Source organism: Meriones unguiculatus, chromosome 3, assembly GCF_030254825.1.
Source record: "Meriones unguiculatus strain TT.TT164.6M chromosome 3, Bangor_MerUng_6.1, whole genome shotgun sequence".
In the NCBI taxonomy this organism is placed as follows: Eukaryota; Metazoa; Chordata; class Mammalia; order Rodentia; family Muridae; genus Meriones; species Meriones unguiculatus.
The window spans coordinates 35,291,583-35,317,157 of record NC_083351.1 but is presented as its reverse complement, the minus strand read 5'-3'; the positions used below and the strand labels follow the sequence as shown (position 1 = coordinate 35,317,157).

General features: G+C 36.5%; 1 protein-coding gene across 2 annotated transcripts in view; it reads right to left on the bottom strand.

The window, feature by feature from the left end:
• Positions 1–25,575, bottom strand: part of Zcchc7 (zinc finger CCHC-type containing 7) — a 176,690-nt gene that overhangs the window by 10,844 nt on the left and 140,271 nt on the right. For both annotated transcript variants that reach the window (XM_060379853.1, XM_060379852.1), the window contains exons 3-6: positions 24,287–24,330; positions 22,824–22,949; positions 21,840–22,010; positions 14,104–14,139 (exon numbers count right to left, since the gene is read on the bottom strand). In XM_060379853.1, coding sequence (XP_060235836.1) covers positions 14,104–14,139; positions 21,840–22,010; positions 22,824–22,949; positions 24,287–24,330 — 377 coding nt within the window. The remainder of the gene's footprint in view (positions 1–14,103; positions 14,140–21,839; positions 22,011–22,823; positions 22,950–24,286; positions 24,331–25,575) is intronic.

Genomic DNA, 25,575 nt, shown 5'->3' with positions numbered 1-25,575 from the left:
TTTTCCTACTTCATGTTGAGAATATGGCATACACTTGGAAAGCCAGGAGGGAACTGGTGATGCAGAAACAACAGGAACTCAGTCTTTCAGCACCAGAGATGAAGAGATGCTTCTTAATCAAGGTTGGGAAACATGTTTCATATTGACACTTGTTATTTTACTTAGAGAGTAATCTCAAATACAGCCCCAGTGTTCATTTATGCCTCTAGAAGGAACACAAACATTTGATGTTCATTCAACTGAATAATGTCACTATTTAAAAACTTCCATTATTACTAATAAAAATAGCAGCAGTATTTATATTGTCATGAAAATCTACACTGTTTCACAATAATTAATTAGTAATGACTTGACAAACGCTATCTACATGCTCTCATTTTAATAAACTAGCATGTACTAGGACTTAATAGAAGTGAAATCAGCCTAGATCTTACTTAATTAAAGAACACTCTGTATTTGAATACCGTACTGGAAACTCAATAATGACTTCTACTGGACACATCTTTATATTAAGATTAGATAAAAATCTTTAAGCTATTTCAAGTGTTGGAAATATAAAATTTTGACCTAATACTTATGCCTTAGGCCATATCTTTTTGGTTTTTCCTTCCTCCTACTGAGACAGGGTTTTACTTGGTAGCTGTGGTTGTCCTGGGTCTCACTATGTAGACCAGGCTGGCCTCAGACTCACAGAGCTCTGCCTGCCTCTGCTTTCTGAGTGCTGGGATTAAAGGCACACACCACCACTTCTGGTGTATTATTTTTCATTAACAGCAAATATCAAATTTAAAGCAGAATATGTCAGCTGATAAGGTTCAAGGTTCTGTCATTTGGGCTGGTATTGCTGTTAGATGTGAGGGAGTGAATATAGCTTTGTTAAGACCTTCTGGAAGTAAAAAAAAAAAAAAAAAAAAAAATATATATATATATATATATATATATACCTTGACCCAGTGGATACCAAATGAACTATTTATGAAAGCAGGATATATGTTACAGACGTTTAAATAATCTTTATTTGTAGGGTGATATCTTGGAGATTACTTTACTATCAATATATAGAAGTAATAACCTGGTAGATAGCATTACCTATGAAAGGTCCATCCCATCTGCTATTCTTGCTGAAAGCTTTTCATGCACCAGTAAACTCAGTAAATATCAGAAGATAAAGCATAAGCCTACCACACCATGGATTTACTCCTAATGTCTCCTCAAAGTGCAGCCTGATGCAACAATTACAAATGATTTTCTTCTAATGTCACTTTACATAACCCTTTTTTCTGCATGAATAGTTAGTGCAGGATGAATGAGTGAATGCCATTAAAACAGTTAATCATTATCTGGGACACTGGCCTTACTCCCTTCACTACTAAGAATCTCCATGACAAAGGCCAAGAGATCAAAATGCTAGAGCTGCCTCAGTGTCCTATTTCTAACAGTAATTTTTTATGCAAATGAACCTGCTGGGCATCTCCCTCTGTGACCTTGGGCTGCCCTTATCTAAACTGACTTTGATCCAATGAGGGCTAACATCTAGTTGAAGCTCATTACTGTAAAGGATATGCAATCAATTTTACTAATTAGAGGGAACTTTCTACTCTTATGACTGAAAAATAGATTTATATTTATAATCATACATATGCTCAAAGACAAGACTACATGTTTTTATTTATTGAGCCAGTTTTCATTTGAACATATTTTAAAAAGCATATTAAATGTCTGGGGTAAATGTACTCATGACCAAATACAACACTGAGAAAAGTAGACATTAGTTCAAATCTTTCTAAATATGTTGCATTTGCATACATATTTCTTCTTCGTTTTGTTTGTTTGTTTGTTTGTTTTTGTTTTTCTGGAGACAGGGTTTCTCTTTGTAGCTTTGGGTGTCCTGGACTTGCTTTGTAGACCAGGCTGGTCTTGAACTCAGAGATCCGTCTGCCTCTGCCTCCCTGAGTGCTCGGATCACAGGCGTGCAACCACCATGCCCGTCTTGCATGTACACATCTTAAATTGACACAATTTTTGTATTTGTGAACAACCTTCATTCCAAGTATTTACAAATAATTTTCTTCTTTCAACAAACTAGTACTACAACCCCTACCTTAATACTGATGTATTTTAAAAACCTAACCCACAAAATTAAATAGTCTTTCTTAAGAAAATGTTATCTCAAACCAAAGGGGCACTCTTATTCAAATTCCATTAGCTGAACTGATCCTTTGGCATCTATTTGACATTTGAGCAGAAAAAGTTTGCATTTAAAATACACTTGTTTCCTGGTAGTGATGCTGGGTTTTATTAGCTCCCCAGTGAAGAGCAGAGATATCTTCTCCATGTTTTATTTAGCTTACAGCGAGCATGGAAGAGCAGGTGCTCTGCCTTTTCCTGACACTCTTTTATATTCAAGCAGCTAGATCATCAGGATCCAGGCAAGGAAAAACATCATTACTGTCATCATCATCTGAGGCAGAAGAATGGAAGGGGGACTCTAAGAGTTGGGCAAGCCACATGCATATAATTCTGATGTAACCAAGGTTGAGTTTGTGATGAAGTAACAGCTGGGATCCCATCTACTGGCAGTGTGCAGGGCAACATTTTCTCCTGTTGATGTTTCTGGAGGGTGGATCTACAACCTCAACTCCAGGCCTGTGTCCATCATGGTTCTGGACAAGGCCTTCTCTTGGTCCACGTTTTGATAAATATTTACAGTATTACTTTTCTTTGAGAAATACTGTGAAAAATTTTTGCCAAGCTAAGATAATGTTTCCTTTATGAAGGTTTTAAGCTTTAACTTTTTTTCTTACTGAGAAAAATAACTATTGCATTCCAGAGGACATTACTATTAATTTTTCTGTATCCTAAAAAAGTATTGAAAGTACCATATATAATAATATACATATATTTTTTATGTATTGAGACTATGTCATATACCCAACAAGACTCCCAATTCATTGGGTAATTCCTTAATTAGGCAGAATTTTGAAACATGTATTATGTACACAACAGACCGGAACGTCTCCTTTGGAACATTTTCTAGTCTATCGGGTGATTACATCATTAAGCCACACATGCTACGTAGAAAAATCCTTATGAAAATTCATGAAAAAATGTACAGCACAGCATTAGCATGCAGCAGGCATGTATGCTTTTGATAGTTTTCTGCTTAAAAAAAAAAACTACATGAAGTAATTAGTTGAGGTCAGGAAAAGATGATAATGGTCCCAGACACTGGCAAAATGAAATTTACAAAACATTGCACCCCTCATGGTTTAGCTGAGAGTAATTTGCTTTATTGGAAAAAGGATTCTTGAACAATGTTCATTTGAATTGCAGCAGAGTAAGTGTTGCTTTATTGATTTGATATTTCCAATATACATCTAACTTCCTCTCTACGTCTCTCTTGGATATACTTGAGTTGTCTGTCCAGAGGTAAAGCCAGTAATTATTTAAGGCCTTGCACTACCAAAAATGCTCATATATTTATGCCTTCATTTAATTTAATCATTTAAGACAATACACGTGTATATCATTTCTCATTAAGCAAAAACCTGTTAAAGTAAGAGGAATATGTATGTTGCTAGCATAAAATTTATTACATCAAGAAAACAACAGGCTATACCTAAAAGACATATAGAAAGACTAAAATAAAAGAAGCATAACTTCCATAAGAAGGAACTATTAAACTGACTGCTTTTCAATCTTTCCATAAACAACGCACTTGCCACTAAAAGCCCCAACAACAAACACAAAAGGAAAAGCTCAGTAGGTAGAACAATGAGCATATGCAAGACAGTAAGGAGGCCAGCAGTGTGCGCTCCGAAGACTCCCAATCTTCCTGGCTTAAAAAGCATCCCAATTTTCTCTAAAGGTAGCAGCGCTTACTCACTGGGCCATGGCTAATTTTACATGGAATGCAAAAATGTTAGTTTAAGTTTAATTTACCACCCTATTTAAATATTTCCAATGTAGCTCTCCAACTGCAGAGCTATCCCTCTGTCTATTTTAATTTTAAAGTAAGTTAGCATAGGGCTTCCTTCTTAATCCCCAGAGACTACCTACATAGTGACACAGACGCACACATTTATGATGGCAACATAAATGCTCTTCTGAAGTAATGTGCAACATTAAGTGAAAATCGTTTCCTGGAAAGATATTATAGGTATCTATATTTTATTTGCCATCTTAAACATATCTGGGTCTTTATGGCCTTATTTTAAAAATGTATTTCCTTTTTATATTTCCTGGTGCAAATGGACTGCATAAATAAGCAATGTGCTATGAGGCTTCAGACCGGCCGATAAAACCTTTCAATTTTCATGCCAGCTTCTTCTTTTGTAATTCAAATCTGCCTGGAAACTGGCAGCTCTGAAAACTGAAACAAGCACTGCCACAAATACCTTGTAATGCTATCGACCTTGTCTGCCCATGCAGTGAGAAAGGGGGATGCGTATGTGTCTGCAGCCATCCAGATAACACAACTCATTTTTTTTTGGGGGGGGGGCATGAGGTGGGGATAACAGAAGCCAGCCCCAGACTGCACCAAAAGCAGTCATTACCAGGCAAGCTGGAGAATAAGTCTCTTCAAAATACACAGTGCATTTAAAAACCATATATGAGGCTGAGCCACTGCTGTCATTACCAATTTTAATTTAGCTCCTTCAGTTTGCCAGCCAGATAAACTCTTTAGTGCAGTTTTTTAATCTATTTGCCACATTTATGTTTAAGATTATAGTAATATGGATAGGAGAAGGAATCACTTTTAGGGGAAATAAAGAAATAGATCCGCTTATCGGCACCCATCAGAAAGTTCATTAATCAGCTAGGCTTTGTGCCCTCTAAATTGAAAGGTTAAATAATCCTCTCAGGAATATTTCTCAGCCCCTCCGCCAATTGTCCAGAGAGGAGCTGCCATTCATAGCACACGGGATCAGTGACAGGGTATCTTACCACTGTTTGGACCCCAAACAATGACGGACAAATGGCCTGGTTTACAAAGAAACCTTTTAGTACACAGATGGAAAAGGACCACAAGCTTTGATGTAGAGGAGGGCTGAGGAGGGCGTGGAGACAGGATATAAGGAAAGGGACAGAAAAGAATACACACACATGTGAATTCACAGATATTTTATCTGCAGGTTTACTGGGGAAGAGTGTAAGGTATGGACATCATCTTAAATATGTATCTTCCAACCATATGAAATGCTTACATAAACTTACTCCACTGATAATTACAGATTAGAACCAAAGCTCTATTGTATTTATTAGTTAGTACATGGGGACCCAAAGAAATCCCAAGCTTTTAATTTTGACTATAACTCCATATGACTTCCCCTCGTAAGCCTGCTTATTTTGTTGTTAGTCATTAGTCATGAAGGCAGGAAATTTCATAGCTTCAAGGACCAGCTACAGGGTAGGAAGTGAATGGTCTTTGATTTTTTTTTAAAGTTATATTTTTAAAATTTATTTTATGTGTGTGGGTGTTTTGCCTGCACTTATATCTGTGTATTAGATGCCTGATGTCCACAGAAGCCAAAAGAGGATGATGGATCCCCTGGAACTGAAGTGACTGAGAGCTCTGAGCCACCACGTGAGTGCTGGGAATCAAACCCAGGTTCTCTGGACCAGCCAGTGACGTTGAGCACTGAGTCATCTCTCCAGCTTTAGTCTTTTGATTTTGTAATACATTCTGTCTTAGGCCTTGCTTGTCTTAAAATGAGAAGCATGGACTAGGAATGCCCTTTCGAGGGCATATATCAGAAATGTTGAGGAAGTGCCCAATTTGGTGTTGCCTTTCTTTCTGTACCCATACAAGAACACAGTTGGGAGACTGCAGAGCTCAGCCAGCATCCAGGCTACTGTATTTTGTGATGCTCTCTGGCTTATTTCTGGCATTGGTTATGTGCAGGCACAAGTAGTTTTACCTGAAGTATAAAACACGGATATATTATTTGGTTTCCTTTCCTATATTAAAAGAATCCCTTTCTTCCTTGTGTAAGGTACTATAATTGCTGTGAGCTGTTTGATTTCATATTATTTCTATTATAAAGATTTATATAAGTTGCTTATAGTAATTAGTCATAGGACACTGAAGTTTTAGTTAAAATTATGGACATAATAATTTAATTCATATATCTTAAAGTGATATCACTACTTATCTACCAACCCCTTCTTGCCTCTTTGATTTCTTTAATTCTGGATATTAAACCCAGTGCTAAACATGTATTGCATTTTTATGTCTTATATGTACTTTACCATGTCATTTTTCTAAGGAAGGCAGTAACTTAAATCTTTTGCGATCTAATCTTAAATCCTTTTACACTGATGTTAAGGCAAATCAAATTAAGAAAATAATTTGTTTGCAGTACTTAATTAAAAGTTACTCACCTAAACCAGGCGTGGTGGCGCACGCCTGTAATCTCAGCACTCATGAGGCTGAGGCAGGAGGATCTCGAGTTCCAGGCCAGCTTGGGCTATATAGCGATTCCAGGCCAGCCTGGGCTACATAGCAAGACCCTGTCTTGGAAAAAAAGAAAAAAAAAAGTTACTCACCTACATTTTTTGAAACAAGTAAGAAAAGTATAAGTAATAAGAAAAGAAGAATGGCTTGTGAGTTTTTAACTTTAGTAACTCTAAGAAGGAAACATTCTTAGGAGGCTAAAAAGAGGTTATTACAACCTCCTCAAGTTGCGCAGAGATGCTGCAACAGTCTGAGTCTGGGCTATGAGCCCAGCCCTTCCCTAGGTGCGGTGCCCATGGGCTTGCTCTGGCATTGCTTACCTGGGTCAGCGTGTGCTAAGGAGCTGTGAGGTGTGGCACAGTTGCCACCTCACTGCATACTTGCAAGTCCCATGAGGCACTACCACCCGCTTTCAGATACAGACTCTTCTGAGTTAAACATTTTAACCACAACCTCTGAGTACCAACACATGAAAGAATCAAACTTGAACCACAGCATAATCCTAAATTGGCATTCTTTTCCTCATGTGATATAGAAATTCCCATTGATATGCTTGCCCTTCTGTGCAAATTTCATAGCATGTTTTTTTTAAATGAGTAGTACAACTGTGAAACAAAGAAAATGTTATAGATCCAACACATAAAAAAATGGAGACTTTTATCTTATAAACAAAATTAACACATATCCCCAAACCTAGTTCTCCTGACTGTAAATATCTGCAGATAAGCAAATTTATATGAAGCAGGTATTTAGCTGGGAATGACAGATCATGCCTGTAATCCTAGCTCTTTGGAAGCTGAACAAGAGATCAGTCTAAGGCTAGTCCAGGCTAGTTTCAAAAAGAAAACAAACAAGCAAAAACCTCAAGGAAAGACTGATTGCAAAGTTATAAAGACAGCTTTGTAATCTATCTCGTGCATTCAGTTAAATTTGTGTGCATGTGCACATGCATAGTACATATGATATACAGACACACACTAAGAAAAAGTAATGAAAATAAAGCTGGGCATAGTAGCTTATGCTTGTAATCCCAGCAGTAGGAGGCAGAGGCAAAACCAAAGCAATCTGGTGGCCTTACTGGTAACGAATGTGTATGTTTGCATGTATTAATTATATTCAAGCTTTCCTTCTTCCTTTTTTTTTTTTTTTCAAGACAGGGTTTCTATGTGTAGTCCTGGTTGTCCTGGACTCACTCTGTAGACCAGGCTGGCCTCAAACTCACAGAGACCCGCCTGCCTCTGCATCCTGAGTGTTGGGATTACAGGTGGCACCACTACCGCCTGGCTCAAACTTTCTTTTAATTGTTCAATGCCTTCTGACTTTGTAGCATTTTCTTTATGTAAATTACTGATATTACTTAAGGGCCAATCCTCAAGCTGGAAGAAATATTTACAAATATACAAATCCACATATAATTCTCCTGGCTTTCTAATATATGGGGGAACTAAACGACCAGTGATTTTCAAGCCCAAAGTCAGATCAATCTGGACAACAATTCATAGATTTCTAGTCATTTACAAGTTAGTACTTTTTGGAATCTTAAAGCCAACTTGACTTGTTGATTACAGATGCCTGCGTGGTAACAGTCTGGCTCTGAGACAGTGCTCATGGAGAAGGCTTTACAAGTCATCGAGGCACTGAGCCCACTCAAAAACTGACTGATCAGTGCAACCAACACCGGCGGTGCACACCTTGTTTACCTTTATTGGTGTGCCGAAATAGCCAGAAAAACAAATAACAAGCTCAGCTCCTCGGAACGCATTTTAGGGAATGGCATAACTCACCTATTTATCTAGCACATAAAAAATAGGCACAAATATGCTAAAATCATACTTCGTTTTGTTCCTCTGCTCTCATGTGTAGGTAACCTCACAAAATAGAGACTGCTTAACATTTCAGATATGAACGCATAATTTAGAGAGTATACAGTGGTCAGCTATGAACTTGGAAAAATTTAGTTTAATGGTTTTGTTTGTTTATATTCATTTCCACTGTAAAGTGGCATCCTTTGAATTGCCAGTAAAAAGGAATATAATTTTCTCTGAGATGACATGACTCATACATGTTTTACTGAGGAATTTTTTAACTAAAAAAATTCAAAGCATACCATATATTAAAGTATAAACACCTAGAAATGGAATTTAATTGCAACATATTTAATTATTGACAACTTTTCTACATATTCATTTGTAAATAAAAGTGAACATAATGAGGGGGAAGAATAATAAAAATATCTAAATGTAATTTTCTACCATTCTGTTATTCTTAGGAAAAACAGATTAAAAAAAAAAAATGAATGACCACAGAATTTCTCTCAAATTTTAAGCAGAAGTCAAACTAGAAGTTCATTTGGTGAACTCATGAATCCTGAGTGTGCTAGCCATTCCCTTCAGCCATTATCGGACAGACATTATGGCACAAAGACCTTTCTTTAAAAAAATCAAATGAAGAAAGAAGTTACTAACTCTAGCAGATCTTTAGATTAAACTAGTTCATTACTGAGAAGTATTACTATCCAAAAAATGAACGAAAATATAAAGGCTGGTGAGGAGGTGATTAGATATTCAGAAGGTGGCACAGCACAGGTATTCAGCCATCCATAAACTGTACAGGTGATGCACATCTCTCACTGAGGGAATGGGTACCTCAGGTTCCTTCAAAAGAAGAAAATACTAACATATGCTTCAATAAATTAAGTTATATCCAGATTTAAATTATTTTATTATACCATTCACTAAAAAAATTAAGTATGTGTGCATGACTTGAAGAAACATAAAAGGAAAAATAACATGTATTAATAATGTACAATGTCCACACTTTTCCATTTTCCTTTATAGGAAGAGCTTTAGCAAATTGCTTTTTGGTGATTTGGCAAATTATATTTATTTTAAAATGAATCTCATTTATTGAGATTAATAATTCCAGGTTTCACCCTCTTTGAAAGTGAATTTCCTAATTGCTTTCAATGATTAGTTCTGGCATGTCACTGAAATACTATATAAAAAAACATCAGTTATTTAACTCTTTAAATGTAGTAATTACTTTTTATATAGTAAAATGATAAGAATGAAGTAAAAAAAAATCCATCATAATTTTGACATGAAGGGCAGGACAAATATTTTAAAATATTAAAAACTGAACTATTTTAGATAAAATTTCCATGTGGAAAATCTTTTAAAAATTTTGTCATGTTACTGTCCAAATGCATTTTCTGTTATAAAAATCATCAATGCTTTAAAAAAAAACAACTTGCTGGTGCTGGGGTACACTTCAATGGTACACTTAGCACATGGAACCCTGGTTTAGACCCAGTATCCCAAACCAACCAACCAAATCTTATTTTTCAGATATCAAGCAACTTTAAGAAGAAATAAAGCAGCCTGGTTTACTTCAGAGTCCTAGAAGAAAAATATAATCCTCAAGTACTACAAAGGAGACGTGTCTTCTCAACCACCAGCCCATGGCACATTAAATTCAGCAGTTTCAGTATTTAAGGGGATTTTAAATAAAGCTGAATTTAAATTTTTACAGATAACAGTGCCTTAATAGCAATATAACAACCAAAACATTGACACAGCAGCACCAGAGAAAAATCCCTACAATTTATGAGTATATTTGGTTCCGGGAGTTGGCAAAGTGAATTGCACTACCAAATGAATTCATAAGAGTATTGTTTATGATAACTTCTGTCAGGCCTTAAAAATGGGACATAATTTTTTGCTTTTTAATAGTGTGAACTATATCTCATTCTATTTTGGAAAAGACAATTCTATTTTCCTAAACACACCCCCCGGGCTGCACAGACATGTGCAAACAAGCACAGGAAAGATGAAGACTTCTCAGTTGAGCAGTGTGTGGGCAGTGCGCTCATGGCTGGTAGGTCTGCTCGGTAGCTAAGAAGTTCTCAGAAAGTCACTCAAGACTCCTAACACCTACTCAATTAAAAGAAAGCTTCTTTAAAAGAAAAATGAATACAAAAAATTCTCCATTGAGGCTTTTAAAAACATTTTGCTTTTTATTTTAAGATTTTTAAAAAGAGTAACATGGTGTTAGACAGTTAGAAAATTATATTTATCCTATCTTTACACCTCAGCCCCAAGATAAAGATATCTGAATGGCTGTAGCTTCAGCACCTACATTCATTTCCCTATTCTTTCCTCCTGGACTGCAAACACTAGTTGCAAAGTTAAGCTTTCTATTATTAGTCTGCTGATATTTGGGGTACCATTCTGTGGCCGGCAGCACAGAATTCTTTAGATGGTGAAATTCTGACTGGATGTAAAATTCACACTATGAAAACTCCAAAGATATACTTGTAGCTTGATGTTTCCAGGTAAGGCGAGAACGTGGATGGAAAACAAAACGGGGCCCTGTTAACTGCAGTCTGTAGGGACTGAACACTTGATTGCCAGCAAGTTCTGACCACAAGCCTTTCCTGGGCCAGAAAGGAAGGCAAGGAAATCTATTTCTCTTCTGAAGTGTAAATCTAAGCATTCCAAATATTATGAATTAACATTTAAAACTTTTACGAAATTAACCCTTTTACGAAAATTACAACTACTTCCTTATTATGAAATTTTTAGTTAAAATAAGAAGTAGAAAGGTTATAAATGCATTTTAAATACATAAAAAAATCAGGAACAAAATTAAACATAAAAGATGCATTAATCTTTTTGGCTCTTAATACATACAGCTTCTAAATTGCATTTTCCTGATTACTTTTTAAGTAAGCAGGTTAAGAAAGTCTAATGTATGTTAAATTATAGCTTCTATCAGGTAAAAATTCTATTGGTTAGAAAACTCTGTTGGTGTCATATTAGCCTAGAGATTTTTACTATGACATAAGAAATGAAGGGATGGAAGAAGGGACTTTCTTTCTTGATAGGGCAAATAATCTATAAAGAGCTATCTGAATGAAGAAAAATAATATTTAAAGAGTAGGCTTTGCTAAAAATCTGAAAGCAGAAGTTACAATGTAAAGAATCGGGTTATATGATTAAAACATTTAAAAACTAACTTATTTGAGGAAGTAAAAATATTAGCTATTGGAGGAAATTACGTAATTGTTAAATAAAATTTTCCTCATGTTTATCTCCAGGTTAACAAAGATAGCAAAAGATTTTTTTTTGAGGAAGTAAAAATATTAACTATTAATAGGAGGAAATTATGTAATTGTTAAAAATTTTTTCCTTACGTATGCTTCCACACCAACAAAGATATCAAAAGGCATGATTTTTTATTAGTCACTGAAATGTACAAAGAAAAACAGAAAAGCCACATGCTTAGAGTCTCATTATCATTGTGCATCTTTTGGAATGATGGATCTGCCCTTTATTAATGTGTTAAGTCAAGTTTGTTAAAAAGCTCTTTAGGCATACTATTTTAGAGACTTAGTTTTATCTTTGATGAAATTACTGAAAATAATGAACACTTCTCTTTTGAAATCTTATTTAGTAATAGTTTAAGGAAGTTTTGAAATTTCACAAGTCTACTTATGTTAACTAGCCTTACCATCTTTCTTACAAGTTTATAAAAAAGAGGCTTCCTGGAAAACCTGATTCTATAGCTGTTAAAATGAACTTGTTCTGGAAATGATCCCCCAGATCTTATCAGCTGGGAATCAGACAACAGCAAGTGAAAAGTGCTCAAATGTCAACAGTTCCAAATTGTAGTTTTAAAATAAATTCAGCCCCCAAAGTACAGTTCATTTGGGGTTAGAAATAGATGCCTTTTGGTTAGAAAAGAAATGAACAGACCACAATGAACTGTAGACTGCTCTATAGCCTTAAGTAGGCTGGTTGAAATGAACACACAGCAGCAATTCAAACCTAGTTCCTTCTGTGGCCATTGCTGTGACTGATGCCACATTCACATGTGAGGGCTACTCTGAGTCAATAGATGGCAGTCCATCGCCTAGTAAAAGGGTTGAAGATGGCTAAAATCAGCATTCCGTTTGCTTTCACTCAGTATTTAATACTGCTTAATTATAGGTATCAAAATATTGTCCTTATACTGATAAGGCAATTTAATAATTGGAAAATGATTAGATTTTAGATGGACTGATAAAGTATTTACACACTTAGACGCATACTAGTTTCACAGTTACTCTTGCATAGTAATTCACTGTTAAATAAAACTTGGTAGTTGTGAATTACAATGGTTATTCCAACATTTTCTGAAAGAATATTAACCAGGTTTCCAGATACAGAAATTTTCCAATCGAATTTGTTATTCTTACAGACAGGATATATTATATTCCAATAAAGGTGAATTTATTTTGTCTTCATTTTAAAAGAACTCCATTCTTTTCATAATTTGTTTCTGAAAAGCTAAAAATAATGCTCAAAAAACCTTTAAGTACTTCTGTTAAATTTGAAGCTAATTTTTATTCTTCAGCAACAGTCATAAGAGTCTTTCAATTAGTGGAAAAGCTGAAAGAAATACAAAGTCGATCTACTACGATATTACTTAATAAAAATAAAGAGTACTGCTGCACCATTAGACAGAGACTCTATGATCCTGAAAGGTACAAGGACAATTTTGTTCTCATCAGGTTCAGGCTAGAAGGGCTTTACATTATTGTGTTACCAAAGAGCTGCTACAACACTACAAATAGAACCCATTGATTGCATTGCCACACGTTCATATAGAATATACAGACATGTGTAGACTTTTATTTAAAACTCTGAATAATCCTGCAGATACTGTCCCTGGCACTGTGGCCTGGACAAACAACGGGAGAGGAGTCTACCTGTTGGCCCCCTTTATATGTCTGTAGAGGAAAGTGGTGCAAAGATATGTTTTTAAAAAACTGCCTTTTCTCTTTTCTGGCCTGTATTAATATAAACAAAATCTTTTATGTATTAAACTTCAAAAACTAATTATATTTTTCTATGTAAACTATATAATTAAAATAAACTGTCTTTCAATACAACTTACTTAATACATTAAAAATGACTAGCAAGACAATAGCAAATTACCAATATTATATAAGCCGGAGATTCAAAGTGAGCTGACTTCATAATATTGACCATTAGTCAACTGGATTGTATAATAGCAATAGTTATTTTCTGCTTTTACTAAGACTAAAACCATAATAAATCAGAACTGAATAATATGACCACTAAGTATGTATTTATAAAATTCAAACCAGTCAAAGAGTTTTAAGGATATGAGAATTGAACTGTGCTATATGAAAGGTACACTGAGGTTCTTCTAGCTTCATTTAAGAATGTTTAATATTTGAGTAAAAGCAGAAAATGATAATGGATAAAATTGTGGGTTGTATGCTTATGGACTGTGGAAACACAGTAATCTAAAGATGCTGGTTATTTCATTGTTTTATAGGGCCTAGCATACTTTCCCCTTTAATTTAATGAATATAGTCTAAGCCTGAGGGTATCATGATATAATCATTCAATGACATGAGTAATGAAAATCAGTTAAAAAAATTTAAAAAACAGGAAAATAAAGGACAGGCAGTGGGCAGGAGAGAGGGACAGGCGTATTATTGCTTTCTCAGTACAAACTCTCCAGATGTTTATTATCTTGCTGCAGAAGATGCTTGTCTATATTTTATGGTCAGCAGTTCAGAGAAGGGTAAATAGGCTGGGTCTTGGGGAAAATAAAAAGGTGTTTTTACTCACCGTTAGGTGATACTGCCTCCAGATTTCTGGGCAAGCCTGGAAAATAAAAATATTGATCAGCTGGGAGCATGAAACAAGGTACTTTACAGCCTGTTGGTTTTGGCATAACCCAGCATCCACCGGTGTCGGTCACAGGAAAATAAGAAGCTTAACAGAAAGGGTCTGCATTTCAGCTTCAAAAACCTGGCTAGACAGTTTAATTGAATTTTACACTGCTTTAACACACTCCCTGCCATTGTCAGGAAGCCAGTAACAAAGTTTTCTTCTTCCTTTTCTCAGGTTAGAAGTTTGGGGAGTAAGGTATGATAACTCAGTTAAACTGGTAAATCAAGAACAGTGGTCAAAATCTTTAAGAGTAACCTAACATCTTTTAAAAGAGTATTCTGAGCTTTGGTGGTGCAGCAGAAGACAATTAAGAGCACCACTTTTAAGAAGCCCTCACTGTATTATGTACTTATTTATAATAGCTGCTATCTTTTATTTAACCATTTGGTAGTAACTTAATGAAAGAGAATAAAAAAAGAGAAACAAAACACAACAAAAACCCTAAAGTCTCTGACCTTTCTCTTAAACATCAAAAATTTGCATGTTCAAATCAATAGAGAAATCATCTAAAAACAACAAAACCTCAAAAATTCTGTCAAAGACGAACTTACTGAAATCAGATTAGATTACAACAAAATACAAAGCAACAGCAACAAACACCAGCAATAGGTCCTTTTCCTGAGTCACACATTAATCTCTTTATGGCGACAAGCTTGTTGGAGAAACACTGTCTCTAACAGCAATGCTTAGCTCATCAGTTGTCCATCTTTGCAGAAAAACAATGTTGATGACAGCAACTGTGAACAGCAAAATTTTTACTGAAAATACCACATAAGAGATTAGACAAAAGATAAATAACTCAAGATAAACAAAGCAAAACAAAACACCAAACTTCTAGGCACTTTAAGCCTAACTAGCCCATGGAATTTTCTATAGGAAAGTGTGTAAATTAGAATGCACAGCGGTCAGCTTCCCAGTTTTAATGGCACATTCATAAAATATGTAGTGCCTGAAAACCTACTACTTATGGCAATGACTTCTGGATGAACACCAGAAAGGAAACTGATTTTAGAAAATTAAACGTAGCTTCTGGAGGTAAAGACAATGTTCTTACCAAATAAATAATAGCGACAAAGTTGTTAGCTCCAAAGTTCTTAAGGATAATAAATACAAACATACTTACATACAAAGACCTAATGTAGGATGTATTTTTAAGTATTCATTTCCTACCTTCTGGCATAAGCTTTTTTTTTTTTCTGTATACACATAATTTGAATTGGATTACTATAGAGATAAGCAAGCAGTTATTTATACATTAGTTATGGATAGTTCTTGATTACCACAGTATCCTCAGAATAATACGGTTGAAAAATCACAATCACTGAGTTGTCATAGACTGGCAGAATGCCACTCTACCATGTGACCTTTTCTGGTGTAGTAGCAATTTAGTAATAAAAGAAAGAATTACTTGGTTTTTGAACAATCATCTGATTGCTCTGAACATGAAGATGATGACTGATACAGAAATTTAGTAGTAGTGAAAGACATGAAACTTCTTTTATTAGACAATGAATGGTACTACAATTAAAAAAAATTCTCTCTGGCTACTTATTTTGTAAGTACTTTTATTTAACATTCCTATGCACAGCTTCATTTTACTATTTTACACATAATACTATGTAAGATTAGAAAAAGACTTCAAAGCAGAGAGCATACATGTTCATTTTAAATACAAAATATAACTGTACTAATTAATTAACATTTAAAATTCCTTTTTTTTTTTAACATGCTACAGCTTTGGTGGCTTCTTCTTTTTCTTTTTAACATTCCTTAGAATTATTCACACACAGATATCTTAAAATTTCTTACCAAGCGGAATGACAAAGTATTTAGGTTTATATATCTATTGCATGGAAAATTTAGATGGAATAAATTAATTTCTAAAGAAAGAAGCTGCCTACTGCAACTCAAAACTTGGTCTAATTTATTTTAAAATATTTAAACTGAGTGAGTAGTCAGCTGTGCAGCTCATCTAAAATGAAAATATAATAACACATCAAAGTACAATTGGATTATTATTGCCCTGGTGTTCTCACCTTACTGGCACTGAGGTAGACAGACCCAAAGGGCATCCTCAAGTCACACAACTGAACACACAAAGCGCGCCTGTACATCTGTTTCTGCAATGTGGGACACTGTTCACTAACTTTTGCCCAACTAGTTTTCCTATCTATTGTATTTTGGATAATAAACATACATGAATAACTGAGTGTTATTATTCATAAAATTCAAAGATGAATCAACACAATTTGCTACACCAGATGAATTGAGAGTTTATATTGTGCATTTCGACCCATATTGAATTTTATCAGGTGCTAATTATTGTTTTATGAGAACAACGGCTTAGTGCATCTGCTGTTTAATTCCCACTTCCCTATTCTCAAATGCGTACATCAAAGAAAATAAAACACTCAATCTTAAACAGCCCCTGACAGCAGACCAAGACTCAAGTGCTCAACAGACAAGGCCCTTGCCACCAGTTCTCATATTTCCACAACAATGAACAAACACAAAAACAGCGCTAAGCGGCCTTTCCTCCTCCTCAGCTCCCCTTGGCCAGTTGTCTGCCTTGTACTAGAGAGAGCCCTTGAACGCAGCCCTGCTGGGAACACAGCACAGGAGAAAGGATTAGCCTTACTAACATGCTAGCATTTGCAAAAGGGAAGAAAAAAACCCCAGTACTGTATTTGGTATATGAATAACCAAAATGTATGAGCTGACAAGAGACCAGGACAGGCCTGGGGCTCCCCGGGAGAAAATGTAGCTGTGATGAGTGACAGGGCTTTCAGGAAATATGTTCACAATCACAGACAGTGAAGGCCATGACCTAGATCGTTTAAGAGCTTGTCCTGTCAAATTATCAAACGCTTCTTCCTCTCTGAATAAAGAGTGACATAAGTGAGTGTCAGAAAGCTGCAGGCTGACAAGCCAAGCATACAATAACAGAATGCACGTCACATACATGCTGAACACCGCCACTGCTAGCGGCAAATCTTAATGAGAGCGCGGCCAGCCCAGGAGACTTGGGTCCCTGCTGGCACAGCTACTCATCCCACAAAAATCCTTCAGCTCCAAGTCAGTTAGGCTCTGACACGACAACTACAATTACGAAACACAACTTTTTAACAGAATCCTCTGGTGCTTTGTCAAAGCCTCCGTTGTTAAGAGCTGGCCCCTTAAGTCACTGTAGCAAAACAAAAGATTTAATAAAACAAGCAATGTTCATCAATGGTGAATAATTTAAATAGAAAAAAAAATAAAGAGAATATATTGTTTAAACATTTTGCTTAAAATTTGTTAACTAAGAAGTGATGGCGAGAAGAATAATCCAGTCTCTGGATCAACCATCAGTGTTACTCCCACACTTACATTGTTTTAGGCACCTTCATTTCAAAGGATGACCCTATGCTGAAGCCGGTCAGCAGACTCTTCACATAAAGATCCTCAAGTCATCTATCTGTCCAAATACTTGCCTAACCACTGAGAATGTATGCGATTCCTCTGGCACATATTTATGTAAGCTGGAATTTACCTCAGGAAAAAATTAAGAGATTATCTTAACATTTAGCTTAAACTAAAATTCTACATTAAGACAGCTATAAGGACTAGCATTACAGAAATCTACAATCAGAATTTAAGATGTTTTAAGGTTGTTGACTATATTTCTGTTCTGCATAAAAACTGGCTATTCTGGGTAAGGGGAAGCTATAAAACACATAAACACAAAGATGTCTATACATATATATAGCAATGTATATATGATATATATATTTCCATTTTTTCAACAATCATTTTTATCCTAGGTCAAATTTTCATCAGTCCCTATACTCAAAATCTTCTATAATTAGGAAAATTGACAAATTTTTTTTTCAGAAAATATTAATTTTTTTGTATTCTCCTAAGTTAAGTGCAGTTATAAGGGCATAAAGTTTCTCAGATTATATTTCAGTTTTATTGGAAATGTAATTGTCCTTATTTTATAGAAAAATATTTAAAATCACACAGACAGACACACAAAATCTCAATATACTCACAGATACTTGGTTCTCTTAAGTGGCATTTTTTTTTTTAAATGATCTTTGTATAAGGAATCACAAATGTTTCTGGAGATATTCTATGACTCCAGATGACAGACATAAGTGCATTTTACAAACAGCTGCTAATCTTCTAACATGTGCTGTTTTTAGCTAAGGATAATGCAAAGTAAAAAAAACAATAGGAAAAATGAAGACAATGAATTATGCAAACACAGCAGATAAAATTAGACATGCCAGAACCAAATACATGTCTGGGTTCAAATCCTGGCCCTGCTACTTACTGTCTTGTGTGTCTCGGCTTTCTTATTTATAAAGCAGGGCTCCTAGAGCTCTCTCCATTGGCTGTTGTGATGATTAGAACTGATAAAATTAATTCTTCAGAACAATGTCTGCTAAACAGTAAGCACTCAATTGTTATTACTTATTACAACAGCCACATGAGATAGGCCCTGTGTACTTTTATCGAAGCTTTATGACCATGGACAAATGGACATCAGTGAGGCAGCTCAGATTCTATGGAATAGTGGTCAACTCTTCATGTTCAAGCTTATAGGAAAGCAAAGACTACAAAAACAATTCTAAAAAGAAAGAATAAGCTAAACAATTTTATTTAGATGTAGCTGGAAAAAAAATCAAATTGGTTAGCACCAATTTTAAAGTAATAGAAAAGGATATTGGATCAGATAGTATCTTATCTTGTATCTTAGAGCTAACTTCTGACTACAGAAATTTTAAAATAGTTTGACCACTGGTGAAAATAAAAAATATTCCTCCCTATTTTCAAAGTAACATGTCCTTGCTTAATTTATTCAAACTTAGTTGTTTTTTGTTTTTTCTTTCCCCCACTACAATGCCAAAACAATAATGGTCACAGCATTTTCACTAGCATTTCCTTTTTAACAGTAACCAGGGGTTTTTAACCCTTGAAGGAGAAAAACTTGGAAGATAAATAATCTGTCTTTCTGGGAACCTATCTTGCTGGTATGCCATTGAGGTGTACGGTGAGTCTGACTGACAATCAAATTTCTGGTACCAATCTTCTTTGTCACAGTCTCACATAGGACTGTACTAAGAATAAGTCCTTTTCTAGCAGCACATGGTTCTCAATGAAACTGAAGATGCTTAGGAGGACAGCTCCCTTCTTGAGAAAGAGAACTAACTATCTCTATCCTCTACTGGCATATTCTTAGTTTCAACAAAGACACCCTACCATTAAGCTGCTAGGCTCACTACTAGGGCCAAGTGCTAGACAGTGAGGTATGTACTATAAAGACAGCTCAAAAGGGTGGGAGAATTCTTCAAGCTAGAGATGCTGAGAAAGGAAATTGATTAACAAAATTTCAAAAGAAGGCTGGATTCTCCTTCAAACTTTAAAGGTGTTAAGGTACACAGCCTCAATTTAAAATGTAGAACATGAATACGTAATCATACAAAGTTCAGATACACATTTACTAAATAACTGGCTTGGGAACAGTTCCAACGAATGACTAATTCTTGGCTTGGGATTTACTCTCTTAACAATGAACGCATAAACAATTTTCACTAAAATTACCATGAGGACAGAAGTAGGACTAGGGAGGTGGCTTATTTGGTAAATACACCAGCTGCACAAGCCTAAGGGCCCAAGTTCAATTTCCGAGCCTACGTAAAAAGTTAGATGCAGTGGTACGTATGTGCAATCTGAGCTCTGCCGTGTTAGTATTTCATCAACTAGATGTACACTCAGGTCATCTGAGACAAGGAGATCTCAACTGAGAAAATGCCTCCAAGTCAGTTTTGGTCAGTGTTTTGTCACAGCAACACAGATACAAAGTAGGGCAACTTCTGTGGTAAAATGGGAGGAGACAAGAACATCCCCCTGAAGCTTGAAGGTCAGCTAGCTTAGAATGTGCAGGCAGCAGCAGCAGCAGCAGGCCCAAACTGGTATGTACCTGGCTCAGCAAAACAGACATGAAGGTATGGGCATAAGAAGACAAAGTTAAACTCTGTTGCTCTATTTAATTTAAAAATATTTATTCAGTGTACATGTGAATGATACATGCTGTGGTATGGAGGTCAGAGAACAACTTGTGAGAATGTTGTCTTTTTCTATCACGTGGCTTCTGCGGACCCAACTTATTCACCAGGTTTGGTGTGTAAACGCTTTTATCCACTGACCCATATTGTTGGCCCCTACTTGATTTTTTAACTTATAATATGCTAAAAGTATCAATTGTCAACAAGGTTCCAGAAGTCTTCTGTGAAAGGGCAGAAAACCATAGTCCTGGGTGAGAGGACAACACTGGCACGGTGGGTGGAAGAAGGTGTCACTATTGGTGTGAGCGTGGACTGAAGGCCTCCATACAGAGAAGAGGAGAAGCCTGCAAAGAGTCCTAGCAAATGAGGAAGAAACAAATACTAGCTCACAGGTACATGTGGGGTAGGGGCTAAGAATAGCTTGACCAACTTTCATGGGTTGGTCTGGTCTTCTGGCACAAGCCTGGAACCTCAGCACTGAAAAGACAAAGAGGGCTGACCTAAAACAACAGGGGTCAGCACTCAGGTAAGAATGTGAACAATATCTTACCAACAATTAACTCTTAAGTACAAATAAGCACCCATTACTCTGTAGAAATGTACGCAATTAAGAGCTTAGTGACACATTCACTTAATATCAGCCTTTCTGGTCTCTGAAATTGTGCTAAGAACCAATCCTTTCATTCCCATACATATTTACAACAGGAAGTGAGGAAGGTCCAATACGTCATTTTATTATGTTGTAAATAACTGAAATGTTTTCTAAATTACTTATACGTTTGTGTGTGTGTGTGTGTTTTGAGATAGAGTTTCTCTGTGTAGCCTTGGCTGTCCTAGACTCCTTTGTTGACGAGGCTGGCCTTGAACTCATAGAGATCTGCCTGCCTCTGCCTCCCTGAGTGCTGGGATTACAGGCGTGTGCTCCTAAATGCTGGAATTAGAGGCCACACTACAATGCCTGGGTTACTTTTTAAATACATAAAAAGACCTAATAAGACAAGCATTTTTAAAGTACTGGGAGGCATGTGCTTATTGTCTCAGACTATTTATTTTACCATTAGTAAAAATCACTGACAAGACTATCAGACCAGGTTTCACATGTGCATGTAAGAGTACATCTATTTTCATCTAAACATATATGAATCCATGTGTAAATTTTACATGATATTATATATGTCTTTAAAACCAATCTTTATGTACTAAGTTCTGTTGATGCTTCTTTCTGACACGTTCTTCAGTAAGGTTACACCTGGGATGGAAGCACTGCTTTGCTTGGTGAGTGTCTAGTGGGATGGGACAATTGTATTTAGGGAAAAATAAACATTCTTTCAAAGTCAGCTGTGGTAGCTCACACTTTAACCCCAGAACTTGTGTGGCAGAGACAGGTGTATCCCTGAGTTGGAGGCTGGCCTGGTTTACAGAGAGTTGCAAAACAGCTAGAGCTACACAGAAAAAAGCTTGTAACAAACAAACAAACAAACAAACAAACAAACAAACAAACAAACATTGTTTCAGGCAGGTTGGCTGATGGTTATAAACTGGTACACTTGATGAATCAGTTACATTAAAAATACTCACATCAGCATAGTGGCCTGTCATATCACATCGGTCACATCGTTTTTTCCAGGAAGATCTTTCAAGGCATCTGTGGGTAGAAGACATGGGCAAGGAGCAGTCTAAGCAGAAACGGGCTGGGCAACCATACTGGAGGTGTCCTCTCTCCGAGCAGAGGCAGCAGGGCCGGACTTTCTATGTGGCAGACAAACACAAACTCTCTTTAGCAAAACATATCAGTCTCAAATGGCAGAGCACTGGTATTCCTTCCTATATAAAAAGTTATTTCTAACTTAAAACCCAGTGAAGGTCCAACCTTGAGCACAACTGTAAAATCAGACAAATGCCTGAGTCAGAGCTTGAACACAGCTATCAATCAGTATGTTGCTACCACAAAGTCTTCAGTCTGCACATATGGCCATAGGCACTTCCTTAGCATATTGTGTCTGACAGAGGCAGAGTCATAGAGCAGAAATAGCTAGCAAAACAGAAGGAGAAGATCTGGAAACCAAGTCACAGAAGGAACAGAGAGAGCAACAGTGGTACAGCTATAACAGCTGCTGGGAGAGGGGCTGGGCAGTGGAGGGAGAGTGTGTACAGGTCACTGCACACCGTACATAAAGTCTAAGAATCCAGGTCTGTGTGTTCCAAACAGATGTGCTTGCTTTGCCATTACTACACACATATAAAGGAAACAATTATAAATCTCTAACAGTGAGAATTATCCCATAGTGAAATATGCTGCCTAAAGAGGAGGAAGTTTTGAATGGAAAGGAAATCACTTCACTCAGTCTTCTCAACATATGGACAGGATAAGTTGAGGCACAGAATATGAAGTGATTTGCACAGCCACACACCAGACACTATGCACTGCTCTCTGTCCTGTCCCAGGCTCATGAGCTTCCTGTAATCCAACATACTTCAACAAGAGCTGAACCTAAGGCCACAGTATTCTAGGCCTAACAGTTTGACTCTAACAAGGGAAGAAGCAGCATGTGTCTCACGTACTTGTGGTAAGGGGCAGTTTTTTGACAAATGGCCACGTTTATCACAATTTCTACATATGACATTTTTGTTGGCTGAATAGTATCGGTTGGTCCATCTTCCAGTTGATCTGTTATTGCCTATCTTGGCCTAAGGGTAGGGGAAAAAAAAATCAAGAATTAAAATTATTTCAGTCAGTTTAAGGAAACCTACCTATTCTTCCTATTTTAAGTCAGTTCCATTACTTTGGTGTGACAAAAGAATGAACAGACACCTATGTTCAACCCAACACCCAAAGCAGACTCCATTCCCGTAAAAGTGGACACGAGGCTAGCTCTGTTTCTTTTGCACTTGCCCACGTGATTCCCTCTCACTTGTTATTCTCCACTAAGGCTTTGGGTCTAGCAGGACTACTGATGGGCTTCATTTAGCCATTGCTAATGTCTACATCTAAATATATGCCATTTATTTACAAATGAGAGGCTTGCTTAAAGTTTTAGTTAGGGAATGATACTTTGATGTTTTTGTGCTTTCAAACATTATAAAACCATATAACCACCAAATATATATCCTTTTAAAAAGTACAGGGCTTCCTCTACTGCCTATAAAACTAATTATAATTTCTAAGAGATAATATTCTTCCACTAAAGTCCTTGTACATTCTGCTACAGAATGACCCAATTGTAGCTGTCTCTTATTCTAGTCAAATTCTACTGTCTATGAAAGAATATGAGCAAAGCACATTATATGAAATACCTAAAGAAGAATATGCAAATCCCAACCATGCGCTTATCTTGTTTGGCAGAATTCCATCTTTAAAGCCAGGCATGGTGGTTCATGCCTATAATCCCAACACTTGGGAGGCTGGGGCAGGAGGATCGCGAGTTCAAGGCCAGCCTAGGCTATGTAGGAGACCCTGTCTCAAAAAAAGAAAACACATACATAAATAAATAAATTCCATTTTTGAACAAGCTTCATTTTTTACCTGTTATTTTCTTGAACTGATTGTCAGTTACCTCCAATGTAGTGAGAGCTTAAAACTTGACTATCAAGTTGAAAACAACTTTTCATTTATGTATTTTTTAAGCATTTGCTACAATAAGGCTAATAATTGACACAAGCACCCGCCACATTCTAAATATAGACTGACCATTTCCTTACACTGAAGAAACAGTTATTTCCGGTATAGACCTTACTTGTACTATGCCATAGGAGCTTACAAAAATTATCAAGGCAGAGAAGAAACAGAAATGGGTATTAAATGATCATAGCTACCCATCAGCTGACAAAAGTCAAAGTTCAGTTACACTTCTGAAAAGTTAAATCATGTACTTATTAAAACCAAACTTTCTCTTCTAAGCTATGGGAATACGTCTTTTTTTAAAAAAGCTTATTCTTTTTCAAAAATTGTAGTAAAAACAAATGGAAACATAGATCAAAGAACAATATTAACCTACTACTCAGATATTGTTTAAAATTGATTTTACCTCGATGTCTTTGTCACTGATGAACCAGTTTACATCATCTTCTCCTAGAAAATGAAACAAATGTTTACTCAGTTTTAGTGCCTTAAACCACACACAGACAATAGGTCTTCAATTTGTTAGTACTCAAACTGGACCCTAAAGGTATAATGAGAAATGCTCAATATCTTAAATTCTTATGCAAGTTTACAACGTTACTTTTCAGACCTTTTATTTGTTTATTTAAAATTATGTGCCTACCCATAAGAAAACGTGTATGTGGCCATGGAAACCGGAAGAGGGTGTTAGATCTCCCTCCACCTGTAGTTAGATGGTGTGAGCCTCCCCACATGGGTCCTGGGAAATGAACTCTGGTCCTCTGCAAGGTTAGCAAGTGTTCTTAACTGCTGAGCCTTCTCTCCAGCCCCCCAAATTAATAGGGACTGAACCCAAGGCTTTGTGCATGCTACGCAAAGCACTAATACCACTGGAGATAGATGGGGTTTTTGTCTGTCTGTGTGTGCACCTGCACGTGTGGTGCTAGCTTTTGGGGAGAGGGTGTTGGTGCCCTACTCTTTATACTCCACCTTCTTTCTTTGAGACAGTCTCTCACTGAACCTGGAGCTTGCATTTTTTAACTAGGCTGGCATCAACCTCTGCCTCTGCTTACCACCATCCTGAGGTTACAGGCACATGTGGTCCCACACCCCACTGTACACACGGTTGCTGCGGATTTGAACTCAGGTGCTAATGCCAGTGCACCAAGTGCTCTTACCCACTTGAGCCATCTACTCAACACTTTAACAGCACTCTATCAGTTGTGTGACTGTCAACAAATAGTTAGCAACTCTATACCTCATATTTTTTGCCTGTGAAATATATAGTAATATTGATAATATTTTCCCTGCCTACCTAAAATCTTCTGTATTTGTGAAAAATGCTTTTGTATATCAAGCTCTATATATACAAATAAAAAACTAAGCGGACAGTCCAAACACCCAAAGCAGATGCAGAGAGAAATTTATCTCAATTTCCGTTCCTGACCAAGCAGAGCTTTCCTTAGAGAACAAGTGTTGCAATGTTCCCACCCCTTTCACTTTTCTAGATGCTAGACACTGAGGCATTCCTAAACCTTTTTGTGAACAAGCCTCAGACTCTTGTCTATTGACCCTCTAGCCCTGGCTTTTGGTGAAGCTGGTATATAAACTCTGACCACTATCTCTATCTAAACTCTTCAACAAATTCCTCATTATCGAGTCCTCCCAGCAGTGTGAACACATTTCGCCTTCTCTTCCCTTACTCTGTACAGCGGT